Raw genomic sequence first — 21,703 nt, forward strand, 5'->3', positions numbered from 1 at the left:
TGGTTGTGTTAAATCCAACTCCTTCCAGTTTGTTGATATGAGGATGCCTCAAGGCATATATACGTCGAACTGAGTGAGAAAATCTACCTTTGGAAGTAAAGTAAACATACTGGGAAAGTGCGTCGTAAGTTCCCTAAAGAGCACATCCAAAACTACAAAGTTAATTTTTGGGGCACAGGGTACTCTGTGGCAACATGGCGTATGTCCCATTCACCCTTACGTGCAATGTCAATATCTAGCAAGAGACCAAGAGCAACATTGGGAGACATAGGAAACAAAGTGGATGTGAAGGCTAAATAGCCCTTCAAAAAGGATTCAAAGGTAATAGAAAAGGCACTGCCTAAAAAGGCATCCAAACCAGTTGAACAACGTCGTAGTGCCTGAAAAGTTAGAAGCTAAACCAGATGTGCCAGAAATGAAGCCAGTCAAAGATCTGGCAAAGCTGGAACCTGAACCTCAGTCGCCAAGCCCTATGGAAACATCTGGTTGTGCTCCTGATGAAGGGCTTTGCCAAGCCTTTTCTGATATGCAAGTCAAAGATGTGGACGCAGGTGATGCAGACAACCCCATGCTTTGCAGTGCTTATGTGAAGGATAGCTACAACTATCTGAGGAGCTTGGCGGTGGAACAATCTGTGAGGCCAAGGTATCTTGATGGCCAAGAAGTTTCTGAAAACATGAGGGCTGTATAAATTGACTGGCTGGTGCAGGTGCACGTGAAGGTCAGGTAGCTCAAAGAAACCATGTTTGTGACTGTGGGAATTATTGATAGTTTCCTACAGGCAAATCCTGTGCCAAAGAAGTTGCTTCAACTAGTCGGTGTAACATCTATGATTGTTGCCTGTAAATATGAGGAGATGTATCCTCCAGAGATTGGAGACTTTGCTTTTGTAACACACCACACCTACACTAAAGCTCAGATTCGTGAAATGAAAATGAAAAACTTGAGTGTCTTGGACTTTGGTCTGGGGTGGCCTTTGCCACTGCACTCCTTACGACAAGCCTCAAAGATTGGCGAGGTGAGCTCAGAACAGCATACCCTGGCCATGATGGAGCTGGTTATGGTAGATTCTGACATGGTGCACTTCCAGCCATCTTAGGTGGGCGCGGCTGCCTTTTGCTTGGCTCTTAAAGTACTTGATGGAGGGGAATGGACTCCTGCACTGGAGCATTATATGTGTTACTTGGATAGCTCACTGTCTCCAGTCATGCTACATATAGCAAAGAACGTCATGAAAGTTAATCGTGGCCTCACTGAGCATTTGCCTGTGAAGAATAAATACTCCAGTAGTAGGTAGATGAAGATTAGCAGCATACCTCAGCTTAAATCTCCAATTGTACAGGAGCGGACCAGTGTGGTGCACCATGTGCTGAATCTAAATATTGTGAATGTTATTGTTTTGCTATGGTATTGCTTTTAAATGTGAATGTTTTAAGAACATTTTGAACGCAATACCTAAACTAAGCTTTTCCTACTGTTTCCTTTAAAGTCCTGACTAATCCTGTACACTTGCCAAGTGAATATGTACTAATGCCTTCCATGGCAGTCAACTGAGGCTCACGAAAATGTCTTTTGTGCACCTTTATGGCACTTGCTGTGCTAAACCTAACTCCTTCCAGTTTGTGTCTGCAAGTTAGGGCTGTTTGAAGATGCCTCCCGTCATCTTTTCTCAATCTGGTTGAGCATAACTACTTTTGAAACTAAGGTCAACATGCTGGGAAAGGCTCCCCTAAGCTCCCTAAAGAGCATTTCAAAAACTTCTAAAGGCTTTAGGTTTTACCGCCCAAGATACTCCATGACAACATGACCTATGGTTCGTCCACCATTATGTGCGATGACTGTAATGCCCTTGTCCTGTGGCAAACAGAACATTTACTACGTTCTGGCCGCAGATGAAGGTGTCAAGCAGGCCATAAAAGAGTGTAGTGACGTAGTGGCCCATGGAAGGTATGTATCCGTGCACAGCCATTGAAAGGACTATACTAAGGTGGCACCACCTCAGTCAAGTTAAACAAGTTGGAAAACATAGACATGGCTGAGATGGGCCCTGGGGACCAGAATACTGACTTTCCTGCCTCTTTCCCTGCTTAGAGCAGACCATGCAACAATTACATTACCAAGGCATTTTCTCTGTTGCAGGAACGCGATCGGCAAAGTACTGATCCTGCAGCCTTGCAACATTCTCCACAGTGGATGAAATGGAGGCTGCTGCTTCTGCAGCAGTAAGACTTTCTGCTGCAGTCTGCTGAAAGTCAAGGAAAGATATCCATCTTCCTGTGATGGTCTGACAGTAAACAATATATACGTTGGATGTCGCCAAATGTATCAGGTGGATAAAGAACTCCTTTTAACAAGTGCAAGTTTTACGACTCGCGTTATATGGCCGAAGCACCTGGTCATTCTTCTCCACTCCGCCCATGTTCTTGTTGTAATCAAGTAAGTCAAGGTGTGCTTCTGGATGTCAGCCCACTGACCCCAAACCATTACTGGGAAAGTGCTGTTATTGTAGATTGTATTGAGCACGTGGACATCCCACCTATTGGAAAATTCGACTGAGGAGTTTATTGGAATGCAACACAGTGCTCTGGTACTTTTCTTACAAGCAAACAGCTGGTGGAATCTATTGCGGTGACATCAAACTTTACTGCATGCCAGAGTGCCATGTGCAGCTCTCTGAACAGCTTTACTACCACAAAGAAGTTGTCCACATAAAGGCTTCAACCTTTATGAAGGAGTGATTGGAAAAGCTCCCATACAACCTTTGTCAAGAGTCCTCACATGGAAGGTCAACCTGCAGGATTTAGAGCGGAATCCTTCCCTGTACACACTCTAGGGTTGTATACATACCCAGTAGAGCTCTCACACAGCTTTATATTTTCATGCCAAAACAAGCTCTTTTGCTTACGTACTGCCTGAACAGCAGCAGCCCTTTGTACATGATCAAGGACTCCTCAATGACTACATTCTTCCAGAAGTAAAAATCTCTGGACACCTGGCGGACAAATATTCCACACCCAGACGAATTTCGAACAGCATGTCACAGACTGGATGGCCCTGGAGCAATGCAACAGAATTATGACTGAAATAGCGAGAAACGATCTCCGCTTGTGACTAATGCTACGTGTGGCCCAAACTATGTGAGGAGACCAGTAACAGTGTACACTTGGTTTGTGCACTGTACTGATTTTGATTGTAAGGACCAGAAATTTCTTCAGCTCCCCAAGTGAATTGGGAGTCCACTGGAGTGCCCTAGAATGCGGCCCAAGAGCGCCTCCATGATCCCTCGAACTGTTCAGCACACGGATTTGTTGGGTGCACAGTTTCCTCAATTAAGTCAGCATCCAAAAAGAGATGGATATAGTCAATCAGCAATCAGACTTTACATCCAGCGTCTGCAGTGAACAGGGGAATATGGGGCTGCACTAAATTGGAAAGCTGCCAAGTGAGCACTCTCTCTGCTTGTTGCCAGACATGCCTGCACTCTGGGTTGGGCTACCCTGGTACTGTCTCTGCTGCAAAGATTGTGGTGGCAAAGGGACAGCACAACTGCCATAACCATGTTCCTTGGACTCACTAGAAGATGAGTCTTTGGATGGAACTCCACCGCCTGAAAAACTGATTCCAGATTCTGCTCCATTTTTTTTCTCCCTCTGATGCTGTCTCAGTATCTGAGCCTACCTCAGCTGTCCTCCTTTAGTCGAGATAAGGCCTGGATAGCAATCCTCCACCGAGACGCCATCTCCAAGTGTGTAAATCTTTCCTTCTGAAATGCTTTGTCCTACGTAGAAGGCATAAGTATGCTTAGAAAATGGCGTGTGCGTTTGAGTTAGGTCAGTGAGGTATGTCAGAGAGCAAAAGTAAAAAAAAAGCAGTTCGCTTCTCAATGCTGTGATCCAATGAACTTCTCCACATACTTTGTAGGAAGCTGACTCTTTAAATAGTGGACCAAAATGAGGTACAATGTGCAGAGTCCAGACAAAACCCAGAGGTACAAATGACCCTCCAAATGCTCTCTTTTGTAGTACTGTGGTCGAGCAGTTAGGCATATAAGAGGGTAGTGCTAAGCATGTAAGGCACACACTCATGCAGTAAGTGAGAGACACGCACTAAAAAAAAAAATCCAACACCAATTTATAAAAATGCCACAAATTTTAATATACATTTAGATACCAAGATCACACCAGAGTCAGGTGAGTACTTTTCGAGATATGGATTTTTACAGTTTTTAAAAGTTGACAGTGCAATTTCAGGGAGCTGCAATACACTCCTATGGAGGAAAACAAAGACGGCCAACTAGGTAGAGTACAGCGACCTATGTTACCAGTCTCCTGGACTCAAGGCGAGTAGGGGGCAAGGTCCAAGGCTGCACCAACAGGTCACCTCAGGGAGCTCTGGTGCTTGCGGGTGCAGAGGTGTGTAATGGCGTCAGGTGTCCCATTCAAGTCTATGGGAATTGATGTGGTTAAAAAGTTCCTGCAGGGATGGACTGGCAGGGAAGTTAAGGAGAACCCACCGGGGGACTCGATCCTTGCGGTCCTTGGGCACGGGGAAACGGTACAAGCCAACTCCTCCTTGGGCAGTAGGGTGGGGTGTAGTGGTGTCTTCTGGCGCCGGGTACAGTACTGGAGTTCCTGCAGACTTGGACTGTTGGACCGGTCCAACCAACCCAACAAGTGGGCTCAGGTCTTAAAGGCTAGGAGATGTTGGGGGCACCCTTAGTTCTGTTCTCCTCGGTCTAGGACGGACGTGTGCAGAGGTGTCGGGTCTCTTTCTGCTGGTCACTCGCGGTTGCTGTAGGGGGGTGTGCAGAAACAGGCTATAGATGCCCTCGGGAAGCCCACAGTGGGTGAGAAAATGGTGGGCTTCTTCTCTTTAGGCCCTGGGGACCACGCTGACACCCTTGGCCCACTTCAACATGGGCTATGCAGCTCAGGTGCAGTGGTGATGCCCGGTGTCTGGTTTCTGGCAATCACGGTTCTTTCAGGGCCTTCTTGGGTGCCTGCGGATGCAGGAGAGCAGCTTCTCTACTCTAAGAGAGTTCTTGGTGATTTGCGAAGCACTGGCAGCTCTCCCCGTTTCTTGGAGGCTGCAGCAGCAGGTCAGTTGCTTCTTGAGGTTCAGGTGCAGCAGGCAGGGTTGGCACCTAGTCAGTCGTGCTCCTCGGTACTCAGGTTCAGCAGGCTTCTTGTCCACTCCTTCTTTTATGGCCAGCGAAGATCTGGTTTCCTGGTATCAGGGGATCCCTGAAATACTCAATTTAGGGAGCTTAAAGGGGAGTAAAGGGTAGCAGCTAATGAGCTACTTACCCTTGGGGTCATTACACCGCCTAGATGACCACTTCCTGTGGGGAGTGGGCATCACCCTGTCCAGAGTTCCTAAATTCCACTGCACACAAAATGGCAGAATTTCTTAGGTTACGTCCACTTCAGGCTGGTCGCCCTAGGAATATGTCCAGCCTCCAAGGACGACACGTCTCCTTTATAGCTAATTTTCCCACCTATCCAGGAGCCAGATGGGGCCAGGGGTTTGGCATCTTTCTCTGCATACTAAGAGGAGTGGGCACCTTTTAAGCTCCCTGCCCTGGAATGCAGATCATCCTGTGGGGAGGGGTGTTCCACACCCCAGCCCAGACATGCTTTTGTTTCTGACCTCCAGAGACCATAGCCTCTCACTCTTGGGGGTCATATTATCATCTGTTGGTAGCAGACTGGCCAGAACCAGCCGGTGAGCTCACCAGCAGTTGGTAGGATTTCAGGGGACACCTCTAAGGTGCCCTCTGGCTGCATATATTAATAAATCCATCACTGTAATATAATGCACTGTGCCTTAGGGCTGTAATGCCTGCTGTAGGAATGACTTACTAATATTACATGCAGTGTTTATGGGACATGGTACACAAAGTGTGTGCAATGTCGTGTTTTTACTTTTAGGGAGCATCTTGTCACACAGCCTGCAATGGCAGTCTGCATGAGGTTGGTGCTGGGTCCTGTAAAGTGGCACAAGTTGTGCTACAGCTCTTAGGGCCCCTCTTTAGAACCCATGCCCAAGGTACCAGGGGTACCTTTTACTAGAGACTTACACAGGTGCCAGTGTGCCTGGTCGCTTGGGGATCAGGTGACCAGGTGTCTTGTTTTGGGGAAGGAACACTGGCACGGGGGCCCTGGTTAGAAGGTACTCAGTGCCCTGTAATCAAAGTTGCATAAAAAACCCAGGCAAAAAATGTGGGGCTTCTGCAGCCAGAACCCAGCTCCCTGCATACACTAAAAGAAGCAGAACATTAATTCAGCTTGCCACATATGCAATACCAAAGCATACTTCATGGCACAAAGGGGGAGCCAAACCAGCCACTTTTTATTTATTAAGGCACTCGCATGCATCAGCGACAGTTTTAGGTGGGAGACAGCTAAAACCAAGCCATATGAGAGTCCGACAGACAGAAAGTGGGCCCAGCCACTGTAATAAAAGCACCCCCCTTATCAAACTGGATCCATTTGCAAAGCCAATAGGTCTGGCATTTGCTGCCAGCCTTTTAGCTTTCTCTTGATTAGTTTTTTCATGTTTTTTTTTTTTTTTTTTTTTTTTTTTTTTATAAAAGTCTGGCTTTGGTCTCAAGAAGCAGAGATTGACATGTTAGCCCCTGGAACTGAAGAGCCGTACTTTGTGTGGGTTTATGCTTCTTCTGAAAATTCAGAATACCATCACTCACAGTTAAGTTGGCCAATGGTAAAAGTGTGCTGAGCCACTGCCCCATACAGTAGTGAGTGGAATTAAAATGGGAATAACACACCAATGAATGATTGAGACTGCTTGCAGCAAGCACAAATACATGCAATGTTTATGGTAACATCATGGAAATCAGCTGTAAAAGCATGCCTGTAACCTGGATCCACACAAGGCCATTCTCTTTTCACCTGGGGGCGGGGGCCTGTATGTCAGAACTGCCAACCGCTTACGAATAGGGGGCCACTTTGTTTTCCCATGATGGATGCAATTGTACATACCATCTTTGAGGGCTTGTTCCGCCCCACCCCCTCTCCCGGTAAAAAAACACGTTCAAATAAAAAAAATGGCACCCAAGGGGGTTAGCCCATATGCTGGAAGGGCCGCCCAGTATACTCTGTACAGAATAGTGTAGTAGAATGCGGTTGAGTGTCCCTTAAGAAGGTCTCAGTGAGGAGGAAAATACTCCTGAAAGGAAAAAGAACTTCTAGCTGTCTTATGATTCTTGATCGAAGACAAAGATTAGAAATGGTTTGTGACATCTGAATGTTGAAGAGAGCCAACCCTGAACCCAGGGAAGCATCAAATTGCTGAAAGCAAAAATCTGGGACATAAACCTGTAGTAACAGAGTGAAGAATGCAATGAAAAATATGGGAACCAATGTCTTGCGATGCTATTTACTCTTGTAACTATCTTCCTTATATATGATCAAAAGTAACATCTCAGGAAAGGACTCAAGCTCCATCTTAGACTAGAAACCTTGAATTATGTAAACAATTCTCAACAAGTGTACATTATGTTCCTGTCACCCGTAAGGGAGAAGGGGACATGATGTGATTACCTACGTACATCACCTGAGTATGACACTGATAGTGACGCCTTCACAGAGTGGCACTGATAATGCAAATCAAAACAATTGTATAACTATAAACAACGGCAGCCATCTTAAAATAAATAATAAAATAGGCTAACACAGAGCAAGCTAAGTAGGTTAAAAGTCACTAGGTGACAAGGGCACAGGCCTACAAGCTGAAGGGCTAAGCTAACCTCCTGAGACCCAATAAAAACTAAATTGGATTTACTACAATACAAGCACCTATAATCAATACAAGGGTGATGGGCATTGTCTTTCATAAGTACAAAGAATAAAACTACTCCAGTAGTTGGTGAGATGTCCCATTCTGCAGATTGTTCAGCAAATACAGCTTTAGTACCTTCTCTTCCTTAGTCGGGGATTAAATATGTCTAAAAGGAAAACAACTGTGCCAGATTCTATTGCTGTGGCAAAATCCTGTCCCTATGAGGAGGTAATGAACAAACTTTAGGCTGAGTAAAAAAAAAAAAAACTAGAGAAAAAACTCGGTACTGCTGTGGCACAGAAGATTTACCTAAGAGTCTTCTTAATTTTCCTCCGAATTTTATTTTTAGTGTTCCACCCTTAATAAACATTTTATATGTTCCACTATCAAATAATAGGTCCTTCTTTTATTATCACAACAATCTGCAAGAGGAACAAATGGTTGTCCACATTATTCAGAAAACATTCAGTATAAGGAGATTACTTATTTCTCAGTTTTTTTTCCTCAGACCATTTAACACAAGCCTGAATTATGTGTCCAGGTTTGCCACAATCCAAACGCAGCAGAGCTGTACATCGGCACTCCTTTTTCACTTTCAGTGAGGGGAGCCTCTCGAAGATCCTATTTTCAGAGACTCTTCTTGATACAGTGAGGCCCTAGAATTCTTTAACGGGCCAAATTAGCAGAGTCAAGATGAATTGAAATAACTTTCTTGAGACATTCTTTTCTTTTATGTCCTCTAATAATCTGCGTTGAGTCAGTAGTACTATATCAACTAGTGCAGAAAATGAAGTAGGACGTTGTGCACAAATCCTTTAATCGCGGATTTCATTATTTATTCCCCGCCGAAAAATGGTAATCCGAGTTCTTTCGGTCCAGGTTATCTCATCTGCCAACTGATGAAAGTGAATCAAATAAGTCTGTATATCCACCCAACCTTTCTGTATATCGCATAGTGCTTCCTCAGCAGAACACTCCAAATCAGGACATTCAATAATCTTCTTGAGTGACCTAAAGTATGTATCAAAAGACTGTCGACTAGGATCTACGTAGATTTACTAATTGAGTTGTCCACGCCAGTGCTGTCCCAGGAGAGCAATTAAACCCACTTTGACTTGATCGTGAGTAAAATGTGCAAAGCAAAATGTAAGAAAATCCAGAACTCCAAGAAAAGTAGTGGGGCACTTAAAGAGACTACTGGGATTTCGGTAGACTTTGACATCGCTGTCTGCTGTAGCACCGGATTCTCAAGGCTCAATTGTAACTGTGGTGGTAGGTCGAATTAAGGATCAAATAGTATTATCAAACCTGAAGAGTTGTTGACTTCCTATTCTGTGAAGGACTCATGCTGGGAAGGACTCGTGAGTCATCTTTCTGATCACCGGAGGAAAGGTAAAGTCTCCCAGTTGCCTTTATGTTCCCTTGTGCAGAACTGTATACGTGAAAGGTGTTGTATTTCATTAAGATGGTCCCAGTGAGGAGGAAAATCTCATAAAAGGGGGGAAAAGTCTCCTAAGTAGTCTTATGGTTCTTGGTTGAAGATGAAAATTAGAAACTGAGGTAATTACAAGGCAGTAAACCTATGACATCAAGAATAAATCCTTACTAAGAATTCCAAAAGAAGATAACATTGCTTGAAGGAAAACTGTAATAAAAATAATAGCATGGGGACAAAAATGCAACTAAAATTAGGGAACAAGTGTGTTTCAATCCTTCTTAATCCTCTGATGGTTTTCCTTTATGTGATCAGACAGGATCACAGGAAACAACCCAGTTCGCACCTTGAATAAGATTCTATGGTCCGTATACCATTTTGGAAAAGTCTGATTATAAAGCTTGTCATTCCTCTCTTCAGGAAATTGTGGTGGTTGTTTGATGATCGAGAAAGCAGCCCAACTTTGAACCAGTCACTCCATTGTTTGGAGTTAATATTAGAAAATGTATAAAGTGGTGGTTATGGACACAATATTTTTTGCCAGATGATATATAGGTAGGGATATTCTTGTAACAAAATAGGGCCCTATGATGAAGCAGGAAATCCCTAAGGGATGTGTTAAGGCACCAAGAAATAACTTTTAGGTTTCCCTGTCCCTGTCTCGTCCTCCACCCTGTTCTCTTTAACAGGAACAGTACTGCCCTCATTTGTTATGATTATTTACGAACCTTGGTACTGGACCTTCATTGGCTTCCAATCACCTCCTCCGCCCTCCCTCCACAGTCAAAGTGATATTTTGGTACCATACCGTTTTCATTCTTACCAGCAAGGCTGCGATGGTATGGTTTGAGACAATGGTTCCCAACTCGTGGTCTGGGGACCCCTGGGGGTCCACGAAGCCTCCTCAGTGGTTCGTGACTGCTTAGAGAATCAACTAATATTAACTGATTAATAAAGTGTATATAAAGTGGCTAAATGTACAGTTTTAAAACATACTGTAAGTGTCAAGCAATCTGGAATTGGAGGCTAAAAATGTAATTAGTATCCTCAAAATAATTTGTGGGATCAGTGCGGGTGCATCAAACAGAATATAGTATGGACGTTGTGTGTTTGAGTTTAGAAAAGCTCCAACTTTCCTATAAAAATTCGTATTTTTATTTTGTTTGTTTGCAAATTAAAGTGTGCTATTATTTGTGCATGTGTTGGATGAATGCTTGTCTCTGTATTTTTTGTTTTGTTTTGCTGTTCAAATCGTCAAAAATGTTTAGGCCGAGGTCCCCTACTTCCAGTAATTACTCTTTGGGGTGGGGTCTCTGGATTCAAGTAATGATTCGGTGGGGAGTCCCGGGTTCCAGGAATGATAAAGTGGGGACCCAATGAAGTCAAAAGATTGTGAAACCACTGTTTTAAGACATTGTATTTTGTCAGTTACAGGTGAGCTGTGTTGGTTAGGGGGTGTTAAGTTCATCCTATTATGATAGAGGACTTGTGTGACTTAAGAGCTCGAGGAGAATATCTCTCATGTTATAACACATTTCGTTCTAAATCGTGCCTGACTGTTCAGTTAGAACATTTATATTTAGAATTGCAATCCCTTCTTCCAGGCACGACTAACATTCCAAGATGTTGTTGCCTGTTTCTCACAAGAGGAGTGGGACCTTTTACACAAATGGCAAAAGGATCTTTATTCCAATCTGATGAAGGACATTCACCAAGTCTTGATGATTTTAGGTAAGGGTACACTGAATGTGTTAAAGTCTGCACATTCTATAAATTAACTTACGCTTTGCTGGTGTAGGCTCTTTCTTGTAAGTTTTGAAATGTTTTTTTAACTTCCACTCACTATTTGTATTGTCATTTCATGTGTATCTCCCATAATTTAATTCCTTTTAAGACATATACAAGATGTGACCTGAACTAGCTAATTGTCACAAACATGTTTGCTAAACAGAGGCCTCTACCCTTAGTTGGGGGTTAGTGTGACATGTGAGAGGCATTTGTCAGAATGAGGTGAAACCTAAGTATTTCACTTGCAGGATTATTGCTACAGCAGACTTTGCCTGGTTAGTTATTTTGCTCACTGCTGGAGGTTCAATTGTAACCTTGTAGATATGATGCCGAGGCTTGTTCTGCTTGGGTTTGAGGAAGTGTGTGGCCATGAGGGCTTCTGTTTCTCTTATCTCATTTCATTGTCTCTTTATCTCCAATGGCTGGCTGGTTGGGAATATCTCACTGTCACATGCACATCAAAGCTGCTATAGACCTCTTGTATAGATATTTATAGTGAAAGTGAAGCGGTACTTCTAAAGCGCATGAATACCCGAGGGTGTTTTGGCGCTAGGATCTAGACACAGCTATAACAGCATACTAAAACAAGCATTTGCAATGCAATAGGTCTTGCATTTTCTTGAGTTAGAGCTATTGGCATTGTAAATTAATAACTGGACTTTTCTTGCCACATAAATTGTTCAACCATGTCTCATAATTTCATCTTTTTCTGACATATAATTCCAGTGGCCCATCATTTAACTAAAGCACTTCCATGTACCTTCTTCCTCTATCTTACAACATATACAATTATCATAAAAACCTTTATCAGGAGTAAACTTTTGCCATTAGAGTGTAATGCTAAAAACTCCATAACAAAAATAGCATTTGAGACAGATTGGAGGGTGAAAGAAAAGAGGGAGTCGGGAGTAAAGATGGAGAGGACGAGTGGCGTAGTAACGGTGTCATGGGCCCTGGAGTATGGTTGACTGGAATTTCGGTAGGAAAACAGCAGTAATTAGAGTTGAGTGACTGCACCTGTTGCTCCATTGATAACTAGGCCTCAGGAGAGAGGGCAGATGGGGCAGTGCAGGAAGCTGGCTCTGTATGTACTATATCAAAGTGAGAGATAGTGTGCACAGTGTCCAGGGGTTCCACAGAGGCTAAAGTAGATAATACTAATGCTCTCTTTTGTGGTAGTGTGGTCGAGTGGTTAGGCTTATCAGAGGGTAGTGCAAAGCATCTGTTGTACACACACACAGACAATAGAAGACGAACACACTTAGGGCCAGATGTAGCAAAGGGTTTTACCCATTCTGTGTCTATGGGAAAATGTGTTCGTACATATGGCCCTTAATGACTTAACTCCAGACCAGTGGTTTTTATGTAGCAAAAATATATTTTCTTAATTTATTTTTAGAACCATAAGATTCAAGTTGCAGATAAGTACTTCAATAGATTCGTATTTCACATACGTATCAACAGTACTTTGTTTGAAATCGATAAGTTATACAGGTTTTGAAATGTTGGGAAAAAATCTGTTTTAAAACTTGACAGTGCAATTTTCAGAAACAGTTCCTGGGGGGGGGAGAAAAGTTAGATTGATTTGCAGGTAAGTACAACACTTACAGTTCCAGTCTCGGGGGGTTAGATAGTCCACAGGTTGGGGTTCAAGTTAACCCTAAACACCTACCACCAGCAACACTAGGCCAGCCGGGTGCAGAGGTCAAAGTGTAGGCAAAATTAACGTGAGCTCCTATGGAGACTGCGGGCACTCAGTTTCGGATCTGCAGGCAGGTAAGTGCCCGTGACTTCGGAGGGCAGACCTGGTGGGTTTAGAGGAGCACTGGGGTGGCCAGAAGTAGGCGCCAAAAATACACCCTCAGTGGCGCTGGGGTGGCTGGTTGCAGGATGCAAACAAGATGTCAGGTCTCCAATGATTCTCTTTGAGGGGACCTAGGGTGTTACTCAGAGGCTGAAGACAAGGTCCAGGAGGTCTTCTCGGGCAAACCACAGGCTGGACAGGGAGGAGGGCTGCCTGCTGAACGTTGCTACACCGGACGTTGGGTTCTCCAAGGCCTGGGGGTTGCGGGTGCAGTGTGTTTTTAGGTGTCTGACATCTTTGTCCTGGAGCTTCGCGTTCAGGGGAATCCTCGGGATTCCCTCTGCAGGCGTTGTCGTTGAGGGGTGGAGAGATCAACCCAGGGTGGGCACTTGCTCGCAATCGCCTGCGGACCCTCTCTAGTCGGTTGGACCACCTGGACACGGGCTGTGGGCGTCTGGTGCAGAGTGGTCAGGACCCACGCTTTCGGAGTGGGGTTGTAGTCCTTTGTTGTTGTTTCTTCTTCGACATAGACGCTGTCCACAGGAGTTCTTGGTCCTTTCGAGTGCAGGGCAGTCCTCTGGAGCTTAGCAGAGGTCGCTAGTCCCGCTGGATGCGCCGCTGTACTTTTGCAGGTTCTTCTCTGCTGGGAGTTTCAGTTATGCAGTCCTTCTTCTTGTCAGGTTGCCAGGAATCTGGTGAGCTGGGTTCGGGAAGGCCCTCAAATCGTGAATTTAGGGGCGTTACAGTGGTCACAGGGCAGTAGCCAATGGCTACTGTCCCTGAGGGTGGCTACACCCTCCTGGTGCCCACTCCCTTTGGGGAGGGAGGCACAACCCTAATCCTATTGGTCCCTGTCCTCCAAACCAAGATGGAGGATTCTGCAGGGAGGGGTCACCTCAGCTCTGGACACCTTATGGGTGGTCCTTGCTGGGGTAGTCACTCCTCCCTGTTTTCCCTAATATTCCTGCTGGCTTGCCACCAAAAGTGGGGCTTTGTCAGGGGGCGGGCAACTCCACTAGTTGGAGTGCCCAGGGGCACTGTAACTCGAGGCTTGAGCCTTTGAGGCTCACCACTAGGTGTTACAGTTCCTGCAGGGGGGAGGTTTGAAGCATCTCCACCCAGGACAGGCTTTGTTTCTGACCACCGAGAGCACACAGGCTCTCACCCCATGTGGTCAGAAACTTGTCTGAATGTGGTATGCTGGCACAGAGGGGTCAGTCCTACACTAGCAGTTTGGCTAACATACAGGGGGCATCTCTAAGATGCCCTCTGTGTGCATTTTTCAAAAAATCACACACTGGCATCAGTGGGGGTTTATTGGCTGAGAAGTTCGATATCAAACTTCCCAGTATTCAGTAAAGCCATTATGGAGCTGTGGAGTTTGTAATGACAAACTCCCAGATCATATACTCATGGCTACACTATTCAGGACCCTTTCAGCCCTTCACCGGGCCACCGACAACCGCAATTTTGGAAGGTCTAGTGCTCTCACGCGCCGAATAGCCTGGACGGGTGAGCACTTCCCCATTAGATAAACCGGATCCCTATGGGGATTGCGGTCTTATTTTGGGCCACGGCGAGGTGAGGAGTAGGTTTTATGGCCGGAGTGTCGCTTTGAAGACCGTGTGACTACAAGCACACACCCCTCCCGGAGGACCTATGATGTAATTATCATAAACACTGAAAATTTGCCCAGCAGAGCATTGACACTGATGGGTAGTATTTATTTAATTTAATTGGTATATATCATCTTACCACAGTAAATAGTTAAAGTACTTCTACTAGTGTGAGGCACACGAGGAGTGATACTAGGGAGATCACTTTGGTCCTGAAGAGCAGTTTAGGGGTAAACTCCGAAACATGTAGACCACTAAGGAGGACAGGTACATAATATACCCACCCTCCTGACACCCCTTTTTAATCATACCACCCCTGTGAGACATATTAAACTAGTAATATCATCCAGAGGGGGGGTATTTTTAATTTACCATGACCTCACCACTCCTATCCTTTTCTAGCATCGCATCGCTGATACCAACAGTGCTCCCACGTATTCCGTCGGTCGCAGCACATCTCGTTCTGCAGCAGAACGGGAAGAAACCCGATGATGAAACATGCCACCAAGGGGTAACCCTGGTGGGTGAGGGTTTTTCTAACAAAAAAACTTTTTTTTCTGTGGAAGTTTTCCCTTCTGGGTTGAGTCTCTAAATACGTTAATTGAATCTTTAAGGAGGATAGACCCTCCCCCTTAACCCTCCTTCTCCCCCCTTTGTTTAGCATAACATACAGGGGGCATTTACAATAAACCCCACACTGGCATCAGTGGGTGTTTATTGTGCTGAGAAGTTCAATACCAAACTTCCCAGTATTCATTGAAGCCATTATGGAGCTGTGGAGTTCATAATGACAAACTCCCAAATCATATACTCATGGCTACACTGCTCTTACAATGTCTTAGAATGGACTTAGACACTGTAGGGGCATATTTCTCATGCAGCTATGCCCTCACCTGTGGTATAGTGCGCCCTGCCTTAGGGCTGTAAGGCCTGCTAGAGGGGTGTCTTACCTATGCCACAGGCAGTGGTTTGTGGGCATGGCACCCTGAGAGGGGTGCCATGTCGACTTTGCCTTTTTCTCCCCACCAGCACACACAAGCTGCAAAGGCAGTGTACATGTGCTTGGTGAGGGGTTCCCTAGGGTGGCATAATACATGCTGCAGTCCATGGGGACCTTCCCTGGCCACAGGGCCCTTGGTACCATGAGTACCTTTTACAAGGGACTTATCTGTGTGCCAGGGCTGTGCCAATTGCAGAAACAAAGGTACAGATTTGGGGAAAGAACACTGTTGCTGGGGCCTGGTTAGCAGGATCGTAGCACACTTTCAATCAAAGTTGGCATCAACACTAGGCAAAAAGTGTGGGGGATGGGGGTAACCATGCCAACAGTGTCACTTTCCTATTGACCGAAAAAGAGAAGCGAAAGGAATACAACAGGAAAAAAGGAAGAAAGAGAAGGGGTTGCAAAGAAATAAAGAAAGACGGGAAAGAAGAACAAGAAAATGAAAGCATACATGAAAGAAATAGAGCAAACGTGTGAGACAAAAGAAAAAAGGGAAGGAAGCGAACAAAAGATAAAGGGGAAAAAATAATGAAATAATTGTGAAAAGAAAGAGAAAAATGAACATTAGAGAAAAAAGGGAAATGGTGAGAGAAACAAGCAGCGAAAGAACCAGGGCATGTATGTACTGACACATTTCCCAGAGACACAGAGTGGGAAAACCACTTTGACATTTCGGGTCCTGACAAGTAAGTTGTGGCTTCCACATACAGACGGAAAAAAGAGGGATCTATAGTAAAACGTGAATTGACAGCTAAAGATAAGAAAAACACCAAAGAAAGGAAGGAATAAAGATCTTTAAAAAAAAAGTGAAAGGACGCATACTGAGTAAAAGGAAAGAGCAAATAAAAAAGACAAAGAAAGAATGAAGGGGAGAGAAAAACATAGTGAAAGAATGTATGTCTGAAGAAAAAAGGGAGGAACGAAACAAGGAAAGAAATAACCACGTTTTTGTGAGTTTGAAAGAGGAGGTAGCAAGAGGAAGAGGGAAATATTTTTAAAAAAGGGAGTGGAGTAAAAATAAACAGTTGAAAGAGAGCAAAACTGTTAGCATATGAATTTTAAGAGCTGGAAAGAGAAAAGTGGGGAAGAAAGAAAACACAGAGTAAAGGAAAGAATGGAGTGAGATAAGTGAAACAGATTCTCCCAAATAAAGATGGCAGCTAAGAATAGATTTAATTGGCTCCCCCAAATCCTCAAACATAAGTCAGAGTGTGGAACAGCAGAAGGCACTGCAGGAGGTGCATTAGAAGAGTTGTATGTGAACCCCAAAACAGCAATATATTCTGGTGCTTCAGATCAGGATTGGGGGTATAGACAGAGCTGTGTCCCGGCCCAGTGCTGGAATAACAGAAACGCAACATGTGAGGAATGAGAAACAGAGCGCTGTGTAATTCCTGGGGCGCTGCAGGTTAGGGTTGAGGTGCACTAACAGAGTTGTATGTGGGCTGCAGTACTGGAATAGTAAGGGGCACCCAAGGTCAGAAGTGAGGCATGTTAATGGGGCTATGTGTGGCACCTAGTATTGGCGTGCCAGTATTGCCAAGTGTCAGCCTGGAGGTGCCCTGGTGAAGCTGTGAGTGGGGCCCAGTATGGGAGTGGCATTTCCTTTGAACCACAGAAGAGAGGAGTCCTGAAGTGCGTGTGTGAGCCTTAGTACTGAGAAGAAATGTGCACTGAATGTTAGAATTGATGGATTCTGGTGGAGCTGTGGTGGTTCCTATCAACACTGGCATTGGATGTTAGACTTGAGGTGCACTGGCTGAGCAGTGTTTTGCTCTTTTGGGGGCAGTATTGGCTTGGCAGTGGCACTGAATATTAGAATTGAACTGCTGTAACTGTATGTGAGCAGGGTCCCAGTATAGGAAAGGAAGTGATTTCGCTGGGGTAGAACTGAGGTGCACTGCTGGAGCTGCTCCCGAGGATCCAAGTACTGGAACAGCAGAGTGCACTGACTGTAAGAACTGAGGTGCTCTGGCAGACAGCGTGTGTGGGGTTCCTGGCAATGGCACAGCTGAGGGCTTGGAGTGTGTGAACTGAGGTGCACTGATGACGCTGCTCCCGAGGTCCCAGTACAGGAGCAGCAGAGAGTACTGACTGCAAGAACTGAGGTGCTCTGGCAGACGGCGTGTGTGGGGTTCCTGGCACTGGCACGGCTGAGGGTTTGGAGTGTGTGAACTGAGGTGCACTGTCGGACTGTGAGTGGGATCCCAGTATGGAGCAGAAGTGGGCACTGTCTGCAGAGCTCTGTTAGAGTTGGTAACGTAAATCCAAGCCAAGGAAGGGTGGGAGCCAGGCAGCTGAGAGTGGGTGCAGAAAGCCCACAAAGATAAAATGTGCCCAAGATAACAGCCTGATTTATTGCCTTGTTTACATCTAAGCTCAGAGCAAGAATGCTCTGCAAATGAAAAGGGAAGCTTCCCTGGACAGGAGTAGGAAACAAAGTTTAAAAAAAAAACAAAAAAAGTCCCCTACCGACTAGATAAACAGGACAAAGCGAAATGATATAGTAGTTGGTCCATATTCCCACACAGAAGAAGGAGGGACGAATAGGCATGACTGACCACTAGTAAGCAAGGATTTTTAAATGACACAGAAACTAACAAATGAAATAGCTGGAAGCCAACAGAAGAAATATACTTAAAAGTATACAAGAGGTCATACGCTCGACCTAAACAAGTGATATCTAAAATTCAAGAAAGGGAAACAATATGAAAAATAATAAGAGATACGCTGCATAAAAAACACTAAAAACTGTTAATAATAAAGGAGAGGTGAATGACCAGGTTTTCAGCAAAAGTCCACATATAGTCCAGATACATCTAAAAACCTTGAACTTTCACCTTTTGTCGTTCCTGCCCTCCTATTTCTCTCTTCTTCCAATCCAGCTCCTTCCTAAACACACTTCTACCAGTCTATTCTTACTGACATTCTCACCAACAAAGTGGTGGCACATCTACTGAACCAGCAGCTTCACTCTTACCAAGGAGAGGCCCACCACCACGGTACCCTCTACAGAGTCTGATAGGCCATCCAGCCAAAGGTTACGAGTGATATTTGATTTTCTGTGTTTTTTTGCTGATACACTCTAACATTTATACCTTTGCAATTGTTTATTTAAGTTGTGTTTACAAATGCCTCATTTGACAGTGCTTCTTAGCAGTGCACCCTTGGGGCACTGGTTGCCATTCCACAGGGAGGTCGGGTGCACTTTATTTCTTTAACCACATTCTTTGTAAACTCCAAATTTATACTGTTTATTGGGTGACAACTCAAGGATCTGTTGATCTCTTATGCATTCATTTTACAGGTCCTGTGGTTGCAAGCTCTGTCTTTTCATTGAGAGCACAAGAAACCGGAGGCGTGGGCTCCACGGGGGATGACCGAAGACGCAATCAGGCCCATTCCCCAAGTGAGTGAGGAGAGTACCAGTGTTTCATCAGTGATCAGACGAGGCTTTCCGCATACCCACAAGCTACACACACTTCAACATGTGCGAGAATCCTATTTCACTGCTTAAGAAAACTCTCTCTGACACTGTTCTGGGTGTCTGGTAGTTTTATTTTTTTCTCCTGTGTCTTCATCTCTTGGTTTTAATATCCTGTGAGCATTTCAATCCAAGCTAATCGGATGGAGTTCAGAGATTCATGGTCTTTATCCAGATGATGCACTGGTTAAGCCTCATCATGCAGGGCCGCATGGGGTTTGTATTTGTACTGTGTACTGTTCAACATACACCTGCAGGCCCAGCTCTATGCAAATAAGGGAACAACTCGCAAGCAGTGTCCACAGGTTGCTTATCAGTGAAGGAGCATTGAGCCCACTTGTACTACGGCTGTGCAAGCCTGGGAGACGGTCGGAATGCTAATGTTTACAGTCTCAACTCTTCATGTATTCCCTTTACAGCCGGGTTAGAATCCACAACCAGGAGAGATGATGAGTCAGACCCTCCTGTTCCCACAGTTATGCAACAATTAAATCAGCATTCAGAATTCCTACAAGTGTCTCGCTGCACTTGCACTGTGCTTTTTTGACTCATTTAGTGAAGAAGAAATATGTTGAAAAGGAAAAACAAAGTATAACTGTAAGCTTGTTTCTCTCTTATATACTTTCTGAAAATGTAGAATTGCTTTGACTTTTGTAACCAAGTTTAACATACACTTTTTATTTAACTAAACCAGGTTTGCCCAAAGGTATAAGTTCCGGTACAAAGAGATATTTTTTCTATTGCATTTGGATGATATTGCATTCTGTTACATTTTTCTGTCTTTTTATAGGTGCATCCGTTTCAAAACTGGATGAGTTTACAATGAGCAGTGAAGAAACCCAGTGTCAGCGCGATCCTCTGAACATAAACCAAAGGGTTCGCCCTGATCTGTTCAGCGCAGCCAACATAGAGAGCCCTGACCTGCTCAGCTTAGATGGGGACATCCCCAATCTGCTTGTCACAGGTTAGAAAAACGTTTTTCATATTCATTGTAACAAGTGAGTCTTAAGCAGAACACAATATTTGTATGAATGAAGATGGGAAGGGGTTCATTTCACTCAGTAAAAAGCTAGAGCAGTGTTGAATTGTTTCTTTTTGTAGAGTAGAGTGATTATTGATGCCTTGGTCTTTTGATATTTTAACTTTGGGTGGGCTTGATGTCGGGTTGAAAGTCACTACACAGAGGCCATGTGCTGCCCTTCTTCCTTCGGTATGCCTGCCCAGGTCAGTGAACCCTGTCAGGCAGCTAGCAGAGTTTTAGACTTCACTGCAATGTAAGCCTGCACCCAAGTGGAACTCCTTTTAACAAGAACTGCTGCCCCCGTTTCTAGGCCAAAAAATGGTAAATGGTTGCTGGCCTCTGACAGGAGTAAGGTACAGACCTTAACACTAAGTTCAAGAGATTGCCTACTGGCTGTCCCTTGTAAAAATCTGTGTAATGTGAAGAGATGTGAATGAGCAGTGCTTAGGTACATGAGGTGTGAGTTGCTGCATCATGGAGGTTTCGGCGTGCAGCTGTAGCCCCAGACTTGCAGTGTGCTCCAAAGGACATTTTCTTGCATGATCACTTGCACTGCTGTCTCCTTTGAACACATTCCCTGTATCAGCCATTGTAAACCAGGTGTTCTGTATATAGATCTGAATTCACATCTTGGGGCGCTGAAATATTTCTTTATGGGGACAGTACAGTGCCACAGTGAACCTCAGTGTAGTTCAGGGAAGGGAACCAAAGTTTTTCTACACTTGATGTGGTAAGTAATGTGCTTGACTTCAAAAGGATAATATCCCATTTGTTGTGCAAAGTGCACAGTATCCTTTAGTCTAGAAAAGAGCTGCTGAGGGAACAATGTGAGTAGAAAGCAAAGCTGATTGGCTACGACGAAGGGCGGGAATGTCTAGTAAGAAGCTTGCACGTTTTAGAGCCCACTCAGGAGAAATGGCCTGAAATTTTCACAGTTTCCAAAAGATTGATTACGTACGCTGTTTTGTTTTTAGCTGTGAACCCCTTGAGGTATATCACCTGACAAAGACTGACCATTGGGCCGAGATGGCTACTGTTGTCATAACTGGCGACAGATGAGGGCAGCAAACTCCTCCCCAACTTACAGAAACCGTATAATAACATATTGTCTACTCATCCAGAAGAAGCACAGTCTAGGACAGTAGCAGAGTTAGTGATGTGACTTTCTACCTGTCCTGGATATCGAATGGCGGTGACTATAAAACGAAAGGTTATAAATGAGTAAAATCCATGTCTGTGGATGCCTGACTTTTTCGTAGATCATGTAAAATGCATATTAAAATGGGTGTAAGGAGGCAAGTGTGACTGTCAGTTACCTTGGATCTAATTTGCAGTTGCTGTGACTCACTTTGAAATAACTCTGATGTTTCAAATAATACAGGAGAGTTCTCTGTAGCAATGACCACCAACCACATCAAAGAAGAGGGAGAGCAATATGCTGTGTCCTATCAAAATCCAGAGGAAATTGAAAACATTCACAACCCTGCAGGTAAGTCATCCTTTTCTACTTGGAATCGCAGGGATGTGCAATCAATCCCAGGAATCAAGGGGATCAATAACACAGCACCAATTTAGAATGAAGCTGCCATGAATATAATTAACAAGTTACTTTAATGGTTGAGCTGTCAATGAAAGAATATGAATTTAACAACCAATATTACACCAACAAAAGGAGAGTTACCCTTATGTGCCAAAATGGACAGGATTATTTGCAACAAGAAAAAATAAATTTCCCTTTGGGCTTCACTTGTA

The 21,703-nt window shown here is 44.4% G+C and overlaps 1 protein-coding gene and 1 pseudogene across 1 annotated transcript in view; both read left to right on the forward strand.

Annotated features, from left to right (window-relative positions):
• LOC138248862 (zinc finger protein 502-like) overlaps positions 1-21,703 on the forward strand; it is a 118,269-nt gene that overhangs the window by 15,679 nt on the left and 80,887 nt on the right. The window contains exons 2-5 of the mRNA XM_069202818.1: positions 10,840-10,966; positions 18,754-18,855; positions 19,721-19,894; positions 21,333-21,440. Coding sequence (XP_069058919.1) covers positions 10,840-10,966; positions 18,754-18,855; positions 19,721-19,894; positions 21,333-21,440 — 511 coding nt within the window. The remainder of the gene's footprint in view (positions 1-10,839; positions 10,967-18,753; positions 18,856-19,720; positions 19,895-21,332; positions 21,441-21,703) is intronic.
• LOC138248997 (G2/mitotic-specific cyclin-B1-like) lies at positions 226-1,420 on the forward strand (annotated as a pseudogene).

This window comes from Pleurodeles waltl, chromosome 8, assembly GCF_031143425.1.
Source record: "Pleurodeles waltl isolate 20211129_DDA chromosome 8, aPleWal1.hap1.20221129, whole genome shotgun sequence".
NCBI lineage: Eukaryota > Metazoa > Chordata > Amphibia > Caudata > Salamandridae > Pleurodeles > Pleurodeles waltl.